Source organism: Numenius arquata, chromosome 11, assembly GCF_964106895.1.
Source record: "Numenius arquata chromosome 11, bNumArq3.hap1.1, whole genome shotgun sequence".
Lineage (NCBI taxonomy): Eukaryota > Metazoa > Chordata > Aves > Charadriiformes > Scolopacidae > Numenius > Numenius arquata.
This window is the reverse complement of record NC_133586.1, coordinates 22,273,113-22,288,133: the sequence shown is the minus strand read 5'-3', so window position 1 is coordinate 22,288,133 and position 15,021 is coordinate 22,273,113. Positions and strand designations below refer to the sequence as shown.

The 15,021-nt window shown below is 48.9% G+C and overlaps 1 protein-coding gene across 4 annotated transcripts in view; it reads right to left on the bottom strand.

The window, feature by feature from the left end:
• HCN4 (hyperpolarization activated cyclic nucleotide gated potassium channel 4) overlaps positions 1-15,021 on the bottom strand; it is a 108,244-nt gene that overhangs the window by 12,808 nt on the left and 80,415 nt on the right. For all 4 annotated transcript variants that reach the window (XM_074155910.1, XM_074155911.1, XM_074155914.1 and 1 more), the window contains exons 5-7: positions 7,464-7,610; positions 5,326-5,566; positions 3,104-3,268 (exon numbers count right to left, since the gene is read on the bottom strand). In XM_074155910.1, coding sequence (XP_074012011.1) covers positions 3,104-3,268; positions 5,326-5,566; positions 7,464-7,610 — 553 coding nt within the window. The remainder of the gene's footprint in view (positions 1-3,103; positions 3,269-5,325; positions 5,567-7,463; positions 7,611-15,021) is intronic.

Here is a 15,021-nt window from a genome sequence, read left to right as displayed (position 1 = left end):
CAGAGAGCAGAGTTAAGCAGGGACACAAATCTTTGTAGAATCCCAGCCTTAGTCAATTTATGGAAGACTTAATCCCTTCCAGTTTTTAAAGAGCTCTGCAAGTGCAAAACACCTGCGAAACTTCTTCCCCAGCCATGCATGGCATAGGCAGGATGCCAACATCAATTCCCATTAACGATGGGGGTCAGAAGGGCACACAACATGGTCTTTACCAAACGATTGATGTTTCTGGTGGCTCCCTGGGGGTCTGTGCCCTTCATGCTGCCGCGCTGTCCATCTACCAGCAGGTTGCCATGGGGGCACACAGATCGGGGTGCCCCTGCCCCTCTCCTTCCCCTCTGCCGAGCCACAGGCTTTCAAACTGCATTTGCTCCGCAAGGTGAATGCCTCATCACACCTCCAGTCAACCAGCACCGCTCCTGTTGCTTCAAGGAATGAGGTCTTACATTCTCATCCTGCCTCCCTGCTACCCAGACAAGCTTAGACCATGCTTTCCAAATCCTCCATTAATCCTGTAAACATCTCTCCAGTCACCGTGACTGGATGGGCTGGGATTTTTCTCCCTGCTCTCTTGATTCCTCACTGCACAGGGGGAATACTGGATGGATCTTATCCTGGTACCAGAATAGTGGTAGAGCCCTCTGAATCATTTCATGGACTCAGCGAGGCATGGGCCTCTCAAGGACATGCTGTCAGCTGGGTAGAAGGGAGGTAGTGAATGCACCACTGACTTGGAAAGAGGGTCCTGTTTGCTTCCACCTCCTGTACAGATCCCGAGCTGAACATAACAGGAACCAAAAACATGGTCCTGCTTCTGCTCACGCCTGGCTTATATGAAGTTCTGCTCCTCAACTTCAGTCCTCTAGAGTAATCCCTCTACTTTCAGGGACAGTCTCAGCAGAATACTGACTTCCCTACAAAGACACATGCTGTTACACAGCTACTGCACTGCTCCTTCTGCATGGTGCAAGTTTCGGGGGAAGAGGAAGAAATGCCTTATTTATAAAGACAGGGATTTCCATGGGATCTGCCAATTTCAGGAGGGTGCACGTCACTCCCTTAGGCTCTTTTTGGGATATTCCAGCCAAAGAGTGTTGGGCACAACCTGGCTGGAAGGTGCTATGAAGACGCTATTTTGCAGTAGTGGAGGATGTAAAGTTGAGAGAACCCGCAGCTCTCGAGTCTGATTGCCAGGGAAACGGGGGCAGCACTAGGATTTTCAACGTATGACTCTGAAGGTCTCTGCCTTTTATAGGGACTGACGTTGTCTCAGGTCAGCAGAATGGCAAAAGGAAGGGAGGACAATGCCAGAGCTCTGCACCGAAGGGCCTGTTATTCCAGTTGCTCCGTGTCACCTTCTGACCTTATGTTGACATTTTGCAGCTGCATGTGGAAGGGAACTTCTCCCAAGGGAAGAAGCACGGGAGGTTCTTTATGCTGGTTCAAAATTTTCCATGAATTTTAGTTAGGCGTGTAGCAGTACACAGAGCAAAAGCCAAGGAGCACAGGACACCCTGCTACCTGTACACACAGCCACAGAGAGCATCGAGCTAGGAAGCTGAGCAGCACCGACCTTCTACAGCCAAAGAATTTGAGACAGTGTCAAGCTGGCCCATCCCTGGTTACTCCTGACACTACATTTTCTTAGCGGTTTGTTCAGTCTAATTTAAATAACCCAAGTGATGGGACTATCGCCACTTACACTAGCGCCTCGTTAGCATGGGCTTTGCCAAATTCCACATATTTAGCTTGTAACCTTTTCCTCAGGGGTCACACTTTCTGATTTGCGGCAGGTAATGAGATGCATAGAATATGATGTTCCTGGCATGAAAAGCCCCAGAGGCACTGAACCCCTTGCTGGGATGCCAGCTTATTCCCTACCCCCCTCACCCCCATCCTTCTCCTTGCCTTCCGCATTGTATTCAGACCTGCACTGACCTTTATGCTTCTGAAAAGCGATGAAAATGCACGCAGTTCGAAGAGATGTATAATAAGAAGCTAGAGAAGTTAGACTGGGACGCTGAAATGCTCAGCCCTTGGCTCTGCAAAGACTTCTTGCATGACCTTGTATAAGTCACTTAATCTCTCTGTGTTAAATGTCCCTGGCTGTGACCAAGGAATGTCATCCTGGTCTTCTCCGGTTAGACAAGGATGTCTGGAGCACAGGTTATGTCTCCCACAGGACAGGAGCACATCCTGGGATGGGTCACTATGAGCTATAACAATTCAATAATACTCTTTGGTTAATTGTGTTTAATTTGGGCTGTGGGAGGTTAGATTTTTATCCATTGTTCCATGTCTTTGTTCAACCCAGTGGCTATTTCTACTGAATGTATTTATAGTTGGACTCTAATGGACAGCTGGGCAGGTGCTTTGTGGTTGTGTTTTGCTTTGCACAAGAGGCTCTTTAGGATCAGAAAGCACCCAAGCTCTCCCTACAGCACTTCCTCATTCTCCAGTTGCTTGTCAAGCATGAACAGAAAAAAACCTGTCCCAAAAGAGGGCATGATGGTCTGGATTTCATTATGCATCGATGTACCAGAGAAGAATATTGTTCCTCATCAACACGGTTGCTAGTTTTTGTCTTAAGAGAATTCAATACCAATAATCCATACAGTCATACCCTGCCCAGCATCCCTGTAAAACCTGGTCATACGCTAACAAATGCTCACGTCCCCGTGCTGAGAGGTGATTTCTGCCACAGAACATTTTGCTGAAATACTGGGGTTTGCTCGCAGGACTTTGGGCTCACACCCTGGTCTGTTTTCTCTTGAACCTGGGAGGCTATGGGTATTTACACAGTCTGAGCTAAGACTCAAGATCTAGTGAATGCACCAACATGGCCCTGATGGCCTCAGACTGCAGATCTTGGTTCTTCAAAAAGAACTCTTGGAAAGGGAAACAAATGGAAGCAGAAGCTGGCAGAAATGTGTGTGAGAGGGAAAGAGAGAGAAGGATGAACTCCTTGTAGGAGCTGAAGCCAAGCAAGGAGAGAGGGGCTGGGATCTCCTTCAGTTCACAACTCCAGCAAAGGAACTAAGCCTGGAGACAGGGTGCCAGGGCAGCAGGTGCTGGGAAGGAGACCCTCGCACCTTCTACTTACCAATTCTGTCCAGCCTGTCAAGAGCCACGGTTTCAAAAGCTCGCCGCATCATGGGATACTCTTCCAGCACCTCGTTGAAGTTGTCCACCGAGAGGGAGTAGAGGCGGCAGTAGGTGTCAGCTCGCACGCTGGCTGTGCGCCGGCCGCGGGTCAGCAGGCAAATTTCTGCAATGAAAGCCCCAGCCTGAGAACACAGGGACAGCCACCATCACTCCTGCGATACAGGAGCTGTCACTGTCACTCACAGTCCTGCTGGCCACCCAGGCTCCTCGCTGGCTGGACCCTACCTGCACTCCCACGGAAAACATGAAGAGTGGGAATATTCTGCGTATGCAGTAACATTTGGGGAGGGACTCTTTATCAGGGAGCGGAGCCCTAGGAGGAGGGGGAAGGGTTTGACACTGAAAGAGGGGAGATGGAGATGGGATCTGGGGAAGAAATTCTTTGCTGTGAGGGTGGTGAGACCCTGGCCCAGGTTGCCCAGAGAAGCTGTGGCTGCCCCATCCCTGGAGGGGTTCAAGGCCAGGTTGGACGGGGCTTGGAGCAACCTGGTCTGGTGGGAGGTGTCCCTGCCCAGGGCAGGGCGTGGGACTGGATGAGTTTTAAGGTACCTTCCAACTCTAACCATTTGATGGTTCTATGATTTAAAAATACCAGGAGGCTCAGTTGTGTCATCTGCTACACACAACTGCACCTCAGGGATTCTGCTGATCTAATTAGCCAGTCAAGTTTTGTTATGGTGGATTATCAAAGATACCGCTTGTGCATTCAGAATGGAGAAGCTGTCTTTCTCCAGTTCCTCATGGGCACTGGGAGCAGAAGGTCAAGCCATGCTCTCATTGAAGCTAATTCTCTCTCTAGATTTGTAGTAAAGGCTCTGTGCTGACCTGGGGCCTTGGTGCCTGGTAGGAATTCTGATCCCCACATCCAGAACATTTGCCTTTTCAAAGTTTTCAGGTTTTTGTAGACGTGCCACAAGCTTACAGATTGTCAGGGAAAGCCAAGTTAGTGGCACCTACTAACTCTTGGTGTATTTACACTGCAGTCAGCTACTGGTCAGAGGATGCTCAGCTGGTTACGGAACAGAAAGACCTTGACTCTGACAAATGCCTGATGCTCCTTGAACACTCAGTGGAGAGCTCCCGAGTCCTGCTTTTCCACTGATTACACAGCGGACAGCTAAGACAGGCACTTAAAGACAGATGGAGTGACTTAAAGACTGACAGAACTCTTCTCTCTGCTGTACACTGGGTGTCAATCCACCAGCACCACTCTCAGGATTCATTCTGGGTCTACCCCAAAGCCCTGGTACAGCAGCACTACAAGGTTATGTGCATTATTAGGCAGATTTCCTAAGAAAAAGATGCTTATGAGGTAGTGCTGGCTTTGGATGTATGTGAGGAGCTGTGTGTATTGTACCTAAACCACACTGAATGTCATGGGCAATTTCAATCAAATCTGTCCGAGCTGGGGTATCCTGACTCCAATGCTGTAACTCCAAATCCCAGCAAACTGACCCAGCTTGCTAGGGAGGTGCAAAATCCTTGTACTCCAGGTAGGCGCAGCCAGGTTGTTTCACAGGAACTAAGAGTCTAAGAAGAGTGTAGGAAATGCATAATAGGGATTTTTTAATAAAGGCCTTACAGAAGGGAAGGAAAGGCAGGTTTCATTCTGTCCCCTCTCGGTAGGCCATTCATTGTGGTGCATTCAGGGCTTGTACTGAGACATGCATCTACCGGAGAACTGTCTGTCTTAGGCTGTCAGCAAGGTCTCTGTGGGGCTCTGACAGGAGGCTGTCTCTGTGTTACTCATAAAAACAATACCCTAAATCTTCTCTTCCAGTCTTTTCTGCCCTCACGCTCGTGTCCCTGTTCCCGAGCTCTGTGGCTGACACACGGCACCCGCCTGCTGACCTTCATGGAATTTTGCTGAGTCACAGGCTGGCGAGATGATGGACTATGTTTTTTCCTCCATGTTTATACAGTACCTGGTATGATGGATGCCAGACAGTAGGACTAGGCAACATATAAATGTGCTTGGAGAATTGAGAACGCTCCATTTTTTTCCTTTAGGTTCAGAGCTTCACAGATCTGTCAGTTTGCTTGGGGCAAAAAGAAATGAACTGACAAGAACTAAGTTTCCCTCCTCTGTTTTGTTATTATTTATTATCTAGAGCAATAGCAGTGGGTGTTGCTGTGTAAGGATGATGGACTAACACATACCTCCAAAGTAGGAGCCATCTGCCAGCTTGGTCTCCTTGTTGCCTTTGGTGAGGACGCTCACCACCCCGTGCTGGATGAAGTACATCTTCTTGCCGATGGTGCCCTCCCGGATGATGTAATCCCCTGGCTGAAACACCTCGAACCGCAACTTGGTCAACATGGATGTCACAAAGTTGGGATCTGCATTGGCAAAGAGGGGCATGGAGGCAACCAGCTTCCGGCAGTTGAAGTTTATGATTTCCTGACCATGATGTGATGCAAAAGAGAGAAAGCGGGGGGGAGGAAAGACACACACATACATTTAGTCAACATCTAATAACTTATGAAGATTCCCCACTTGATTTATATGATAGAAAGTGGGGAAAAAAATGCCGTTCCCTTATTCTGGCTCCCCCAGTGCAGGCTGGAATGGGACCTGGATGCTCAGAGCATGGAGCAGCGCGAGCTGAACCTGCTCCACTGCTTTCATTCACGTGCTTTCTCTTTGAACAGGGATGATACCCTCCCAACCTCCCAAGTACACACAATGTACCTCTTTTTGCAGGAAACCTTGGGCTGTGAGAGGTGCTGGCAAAATGCTGTAGGAAAAAGCCCACAGCTCCTCTCTGGGAAAATGTTCTAACTCACCTTGGCAGCTCTATGTTTTCTGTTGCCCTTGTCAATGAGCTATTAAAGAGCACAAATGTGCCAAGGAGCTCAGGAAAAAGAATTACCCTGAGCAGCTGGGGACAGTGTCAAGCGAGGGGAGGGAGAGGTGCCCACCGGTCACTGGGGCACGGGCTGGATCATCAACCTCAGATGAAGAAAACCCAATTCAGCTGTTGGGCTGTCACACAGCAGACAGGGACTGTGCCTCCTCCCGGGGCTTTGTGTCACTCGGAGGGTATGACAGCACTTTTCACTGCACAGCAGCTGCTCTGTGACACGTCAGCTTGGACTCAGAAAGCAGCAGAAAGTGATATTGAGTAAATCACCTTGGCACAATGCTTCCTGGCCAAGCAGGGAAGGAGGATCTGGGTGACTGGAGCAGGAAGAAAGGGCTGGGGAAGCATCTGTCTCCTCCTCACTGGGGTTCCTTTCAGGATTCTTTTCAATCCTTTGGCAGAACTAATTTTAATATATGGCTGGTAGATCCTTCTCTCTCCTATGGAGGTACGTGACTGGGGGGAAAGACAGGAGGAAGACCACTTTTGGTTCTTGTGGGTGACATATCAGAGGCACGTACTAGGGAGAACCTGGTTTCTAGGCTTCAGCTAGGGGAGGGGGGTTCTATAGAGACCCCTTTCAAGCGTGGCCCCTGCTAGGAGGCTCCTCCTTTCTTCTGACTCTATCCGCTGGTACAGCTGATGGATGGGGCACAGCTGAGGCCAGCACCGCAGAGAGGTTTATATAAATACATGAGATACAGCTTAATATTAGGGAGCACAAGAAGGGAGCTGTGGTGCGTGTGTGAGCGTGGGGAGGGAAGGGGTCTTGCAGAAGCATGAGGTGCAAGGCACTTTCCGGAGCGCTCTCCTGCAGGGGTTCTTTGGGAATGGGGAGGACATTGCCAGACATTGCCATGGCCTCAGAAGGTGCCAAGATGTACCCATTCACATGATGACTGGGTGGCAGGGCCTGCATATTGCAGCTCCCTCTGCCTTTCTGTCAGACATCACTTGTGCTGCAGCAATTAATAGACTCAGGCAGAAGTCCTGCAAATGCCAAAGGCCTGGGTTTCTCTCTCCACAGCAGTGACTTCTGCCGTGACGAAGGCAAGGGAATACCAGCCATACACCAATGGCCAGGACGGTCACTCCCTCTGAATGAAACTGTCTCTGACAGAGATGTGGCCAGGTTGTGGACCACTCTTCCTGGCTGTGCTCTCCCAGAAAGTTAGACACAACACAGGAACAGGTAGAGCCCCAAGCAAAATGGGACCTTTATGGCTGCTCAGACACACAGATGTGCTGTGTCTGCTGGGCATGACACTACAGCACACACAGAGCCAGTGCTAATGGGAAAGCTGGCCTCCCAACACTCCCACCCACTGCTGGTGTCCTTTACAAAGCACTGGGACAGGACGCTGCACACCGGGAATCCCACAGCTGCCAAAAATGACAGGAACACACATTGCCCATTCACCGCCCCCTCCTTACCTCTCGGAGGGGCTCACTCAGCTCTCCCAGGATGCTCTCCTCATCAAACATCTTCCCTTGGTAGCGGTGCTCATAGTAATCATGGATGCGCTGCCGCATGTCTGCGGGGAGCTTGTGGAAGGACATATACTGCTCCACTTGCTTGTACTGCGCCGGGGAGAGAGGAAGAGGAGGAGTTACCAGGACATGCAAAAAAACAGCGCCCGCTCATGGACAAGCACATACCGGACCGTACCCACACCCCATTCCTTCATGTCAAGCCGGGCCCAGGTGCAGGAGAGCAACTGTCTGAACACATGGGGAGCTGGCAGACACCTTTGCTATATTCCCCAAATGGCTGCCCCGTGTTTTAACTTTTAAACTTCTCCTCAGTGAGTTACACTGTGGAGACAGCTCTTCACCCCCTGGATGCCGAGCAGCCCGGGCGCCCTTTCGCCCCTGCACACCCAGCAAAGGCTGGGAGCGGAGCTGAGTAAGGAGGGCTCAGCTGGGAGTCTCCCCCCAGCAAATAAATCAGAGTGAAGACTGTCCAAACCCTGTGCAGAATGAGAGCGAGAAGGCACAATGTGCCCTCAACAGCAGGTTTTTCCATGGCACATGGCAGACTGGTGGCCAAGGCGCGTGACCTGGCAGCTCGGCTCTAGACCAGTAAGTGATGTGCAGCACCTCCAGGCCTCAGCCGAGCACAGGAACCTGCTGTACCAGGGGCTGTACCCAACAGCGGAACACGGTCCTACCTCGGATGTTCACAGACAGACTGAAGGGCACACACAGACAGAAACTGGACAGTTATTCGGCTGAAGCTGCAGTGCCCATGGCCTGCTTCGCCTCGCCTCTGTGTCCTCCCCTACGATGGCACCTTTGCTTTCCCACCCAGGGCTGGCAGGTCCAGATCTTCTTCACCTTCTGCTGGGTCCCTCTTGCCCCGTGCACTCGTGCTGTCTAACCTGGCAGTATTTTTACCTAACAATTTGCCTGTCCATCATGTCATTTTAGAGGGGAATACAAGGGCACACGGACTGATACCAGAGCAGTATTTGGGGATGAATGGTGCTTTCTGTGAGCAAATGACACTCCCTCAAGGGCACAGGTCTGTAAGTGGGTCCACTTGCCTGGAAGGTGCTGCAGAGACAAGGTGTGTGCATTGGAATGGTCAGAAAACGGTCCTGAGCATGTGCCACACTAAATAATGCTGGCAAAAGGACTGTGCTCCCTCTTTGCCATCCCTCTTTCCCCTCTTCTCCCTGACAAATCTGTCCCTGAATGTCCCTTTACTGCAGCTTGTGCTGAAGTGCCTAATTACCAAACTTCTGCTCATTACAGCCCTCCCCTGCACACACCGGTGTCACTCTGCTCTCAGTACAGTCTGTGCTGGCCCTGCCTTGCATGCTAACGACTCCATCTGCACCCGAGAGGAGAAGGAATTACTCTAAGAAGCCAAGGTGGCAGAGGGGACACTGGGGGTTTCCTGGCATTTCCAGAGCTTTTTGTCTGTAGCCAGCAGCAGAGGAGCTGGCTCTAAATATTCATGATCGCTACAGCATGACCAAAGTCAAGCGAGTCACCACCTCCCCACCGGGAGCCGGGTGGGGAGCCGGGCGATGAAGGCTGCGCTTTATTATTTGCATTGCCGAGGTGCTGTAGAGACTGGCAGGGCCTTGTGGCCGGGGGGGAGGCTACGCCTGGTGCTGCACAGTCTGCAGCTCGTCAGCAAGGAAGATGAAGGGAGCAGAAACCAACGTCTCACGTGTGGACAACTCACTGGTCTGAGGACTCTGCAGGTTATGCTCTCGAATGCAGAATATTTAAGGGCTTGGCTCATACCTAAATGTAGATGTCTACTGCCACTGGAGGTGCACTGCAGCATTTGAGCCATAGGACCTGGCAAATTGGACATAGGATGTGCAGGACATTCATTATGGAAAGGGAAATCATTAGGCACTAGCTTTTGATGACTCGGGTTTATCAAACTTATCCTAAATCCACAAACAGTTCTGCTTGCTTTAATGCCACATTTTTGTTGAATGAATTATTTGCCAAAACCATCACCTTATACTCTGTTTTAGCCCCATATCTTGAATGGGAACATTGACCAGCGTCACACGATGCCTCTCATCGCCTGCTGCCAGCCCTCTGCCCACTACCCCGCTTCTCTTCACCATAAGCACTTGCCATCAATCTTCATCTGACCTTTGCTTCTTGGGAAAAATACCCACAGCTTCTCAGACTCACAGGCACAGGTTGGATGGGGCGACTCAGACTCTGCTTATTCACTACTCTACATGGATTTATGGCTTTGTAACAAAGAGCAATAAATTACTGCTCTGCAAAGTCCCTAGGGCTTGTCAGAGTCTCCTACAATCACTGTCCCTAGATAAGGTTCTGTTTCCCATTACAAATTAAAAATGTGCTTATAAATGAAAACTGTAAAATAAGAAACGGTATTTCTCTGTCATAGTTAACAAGAGGCACACGTTTTGGCTCTCCTGTCTTTGCTGGTGCTCTCTCCTCTCACCCAGGCCAGCTGGAGTGTGTTGTGGGCTCTTAACTCTCCCTTGCGCAGAGATGGAGTCCTGCAGAGGCGCTCAGATATGAAAGCATCAGCCCCTTCTCTCTACGTTTGATAAACTGAAGATTCACCTGGGCTTTTTCCCCCTTTCCTTGGAGCCCCTCAGCCAGGCTGAAGACCACCACTCTTGCAGTGTCAAGCACCAACAGTCACTAACCAAAAGCCCACTAAAACACTGCCCGAGGGAGGGCCTTTCAAAGTGTCGTGGGATGTCCATGTCTCTTCTCAGCTCTAAGCCCTAAATGAGATCCACTCCCGAGGTCACCAGCAACACAGCGATGGGACAAAGCAAAGGGGTAAGGGTAATCATGTGGTGAACACCACCAGCAGAGTGCCTGGGGATTGAAGACTTTGCCCAATAATCCTGAATTTGCAGGTCTCCTTTTTTTAACTGAGGCCCTGACAGCATGCAGATCTGACACTCTCTGAAGCCTCTTCATGTCCCCTCGAGCTGGCACCCCTTTGAGAGCCTTTCAGATGTGGGCAGCCCTAACTCAACAGCCCCTCTTGCCTCCTTTCTCCCTTGAACTTCTCTGGCCCGTCTTCCTACTTGTCTCCATGTCCTCAGCCTGACCTGTGCTCAGAGGAATGCGCAGAGATTAGTGGCCTCTCTGAGTTCAACTAAAAAGACTCATTTAGGAATTATTTAAATCTCTCTGAAGACAATTGAGTCCATTTAAATCCTAACTCATTTTCTTAAGTCTGTTTTTCCTCAAATAAGCCCTTGAAGGAGGTATTAATATATCAAAAGGAAACTATTTAGCTGAGTATTTTTCCTTCTAGAACTGGCCGCTTTCCCCAGTTGTCTCCCCACTCCCCTCCCCTTCTGCTAAAGCTCAGATCATTCACAGTCCAAAGGGAACTAGATATTTTTAACTCCTTCCATGCCCTCAATCTTTATCATGAACCCTCCTCTCTCTGGCAGTAATAAGTCACTGACTGAAAAGGCTGGACTATATCCTGCGAGCCCGGAGTAAGATACACATAAGCAGCCACGACGTACAACACTGTGGCTCTCTCAAGTGGGTCAGTGCTTCATGGGGGAAAGATCAAGCCATGAGATCCACCAGACAGAGTGTCTTGATGGGACATGGTTGCATCTTTGTTTCATTTTCTCTGATCTATGATTAGGAGTAAAACAGTGGAGCTCCCCAGCATTTAGTAATCATCAAAACCAAACAAATGCTGAGTTCCATTTATTTGTCTTTTAAGCCATTCCTGTTCCCACCGTCAGGATTTGTTCTATGGCCAGATAGACATCTTACTCAAAGTGACCAAGATGCACATTCTCGTGGAGTCAAATGACTCCAGGAATGAGTGGTTTAAGGGAAGAAAAGTGAATTTTTCAACACAATAAAATCATGCCAACAATGCTGGTGCAATCTTAGTTGGTTTCCCTTTGCAGAGCTCCATGCTTGATCTTATTTAGCACGAATCTTAGCAGATATAATTTTGCTCTTTTCTCTTCCTCGTCTTCGGAGGGCTGGAGCACCTCTCCTTTGAAGACAGACTGAGAGAGCTGGGGTTGTTCAGCCTGGAGAAGAGAAGGCTCCGGGGAGACCTTATAGCAGCCTTCCAGTACCTGAAGGGGGCTACAGAAGAGATGGGGAGGGACTCTTTGTCAGGAACTGCAGCGATACGACGAGGGGTAATGGTTTTAAGTTGAAAGAGGGGAGATTTAGATTAGATACTAGAAAGAAATTCTTTACTGTGAGGTGGTGAGACACTGGAACAGGTTGCCCAGAGAAGCTGTGGATGACCCATGCCTGGAAGTGTTCAAGGCCAGGCTGGATGGGGCTTTGAGCAACCTGTTCTGGTGGGAGGTGTCCCTGCCCAGGGCAGGGGGGTTGGAACTCAATGATCTTTAAGGTGCCTTCCAACTCTAACCATTCTATGATTCTGTGATTCTATAAATTGCGCTGAGAACAGTAACTGGTGTGGGCCATCGCAATTTATCCCGAGTCTGCTGACACTTAGGAATGCAGTTGGCTCTACGTACATACTCAGGCTCATGAGCACTGTCCCGCTGTTTTCCAACAAGAATATATTTTAATTCATGAAATTACATGTGCCCAGGGCTGGCTTCTCCATAGCCATAGGGAAGGGGTTGAAAGGAGCTGTATTTGGGCATATGCTGTCCTTCCCATACCCCCCAGCTCCCAGGCAGCCAGAGGATGGGCTCACTGGTGAGGCTTGAAGCAGGAGCTGGATTCCTTCACCAAGGGAACCAGGGGAAACTCTACAGGAGCTGGGAAGTGGGAAGACAACTGGGGTGTTGGGGGATCAGAGTGTGGTCCAGGCAAATTGTAGCAGGGTGTTTAGGAATTGGTGGTTATTTCAATACCAGAACAGCTCGGACCACATCCAGCACAGCACCAAAGATTATCAGGGCTACTTTTGCTTTCTGATTCATGAGCTAAATTTAAACCCATGTCCATCTACTCTTCAGCTTTGGAAGCTATTCAACAGCTACCTCCATTCTGCAAAAAGCTTTCCATAATGTCCTGGTTCTGAGTTCTTCCAAAAACTGGGTTAATTTTTGTACCACGGCACTAGCTCAATTTCATGAAGGTAATTTTTAAGCGTTGCATGTTACATGCTGAAAAACATGGAACAATTTTCCCCTTACCGCAGTGATACCTTCAGAAACTATCTATTCAGAAACTGACCACAGACACCAGCAGAAAATTCTTGGAGTTTTTTTTTCCACTTTCTATACAATATTCATTACAATTGAGGATGGCTGTACTGATCAGGTGCTGTAGCTGCTGTTAATCAGTACCTTTTCAGGCCAGGATTATGCTTCAGACAATCCCATTTCTGGGCTGTGAGATGTCAACAGACTGAGTGGGGTCAATTATGAACCTGATGGAAGTTGTTTATTCCCTCCCATGGGAGGAACAGTGGCCACAGCCAGGGAACCCCACTGTGGGGGCCGGCAGTGACGTGCCCAGAGGACACAGCCTGGCTTTGCTGCAAGCAATGGAAACATCTGACAACTTCCTGGGGCCTGGGAGAGCAGATCCAAGAAGTTTGGGACAAATCTCTTTGCATTAAATGTTGTGGGCAATGCCCTGTTTGTCTGCTCTTACAGGTGCTCAGCCTTAAGGTCTAATCCTGCGCGTCACGTCAAGGTGCTGCAGTGATGAATGTATTATGTACAAACCGGTACCTCATGGCTACAGAAACAGCTTGTTTTCCAAGACTAGTTCCAGCCTGGGAAAGGCACCCAAGGAGAATGCCCTTCTGGGTTTGAGAAGTCACATCCTAGAGTAAGTCAGTAGTCCAGCCTTTTGGACCTGGTTAATGAACCTTTCATTATTCATTAAGCACTGTGAAACTCATATCACAGGATATTTTGGAGATGTCAGGTCGTGTCACTGGATCCACATATTTGGAGGCGTGATAAGAAAAAAGAGACCAACATTACTCTCATCAGAACAGCAGAATGAGCAAGATGAGCTACAATCTGCCACCAGACAAAGGCCAGAGATGGGGAAAAGGGAAGAGAGAGTCGGTGCAATTTGAAATCAGTATTGCTGGGAACAGCCTTTCGCCAGGAGAGATGGCTCAGCAGGGAGGCTCAGCTCTTTGCATTATGATGTATTTATTTATTTATTTACAGTTCAAGTGCCAACATGAATTTCAAAACTGATAATGAAGTTTGAAATCCCACACTGGGATAGGAAGAACTGCTGAGGCAACAGCACTTTCCTTCCCGTGACACGCAGCGCTCGTGCCTGCACGAGCACTGCTCGGACCAGGCTGTCATCGACACTGCTCAAAGAACAGAACTGCCTGTCTGGCTTCCGCTCCCAGAAATAAGATGCCAAAATCCTGGCCATAATCACAGTCTCTCTGATACAGCAAACCTGGATGAATCCCCAACGTAAACCTGCTGTAACAGAGGGGTAAATGGTTTCAAGGAATATTAAGTTCACCAATGAAATATTCTTGCAAGAACAGAAACTACTCAACCCCAGATTAGTTAAGACTAAAAAAGGAAGGCAATTTGCACTGCAAGATGTTTTTAAATGAAACCAGTAGGTTTTCATTCAGAAAACACGTGCATTTTAGAACCAACCCAGGATTCTTTTATGAAAAAGACTAAATAACCTTAAAGAAAAGACACAAACTTCTGGTGTTTTGCTTGAGCTGAACTGAACAAATCATTATTTACACCACTCCGTTACCTATTTCTTACAAACATTCTTCTAAGACTGAGATGGATGCGGTACCTGTAAAAGCTGCCTCGCAGCACTGGATGCAGAGTCCTGAACCAGCCACTATCACTGAGTCTTGGCTGCTCGCTGCCTGAAAGCACTCAGGAACGTTAAACCAGAGTCAAAGGATGATGTAAGTTGGAAGGGACCTCTGAGGAGGGGGTCATCTGGTCCAAATCGCCGCTCAAAGGAGGGCCAACTTCCATCAGGTCGCGATTTTCTGGCAACCACCTTGGACCCGCTATCACACATGGGTAGGGACACAGAGAAGGTGGGGATGGGGGACCATTTATTATTCCAGCCATTTTTTAATCTGTCAGGGGGGAAGTCGGACCCCTCCTGTAAACTTAAGCTGCATTTTGCTCCTTTCACTTGCAAACCAGGCAGAAAACCCAGTCCTGATTACAGAAGAAGCTACCAAGAGGCAGTGCTGAGACACGGAGCCCAGCGCACACCAGAGGCCCTTGCTTCTCGACACAATCAATAAAGCACATCATTTATTCGTCCTGTTACCAACCCCAAATGCTCTGATTGACAGTAACACGAGACATAATAGTTCTCAGGCCATCTCTTACCAGACTGAGGTAATACGCGACTAGTGCAGTCATGACAGGATAAAGCAAAGCACTCCAAACTTTTTCCAATTAGGAATTTTGATTAAATTTTGCATTTGATTAAATTTTCCAGACACCTTTAATTTCTGGAGTGCTGCACACTCCTTACCCTCTCCTTCACACACATTACCAGACAAGTAAGGAAGATTTGC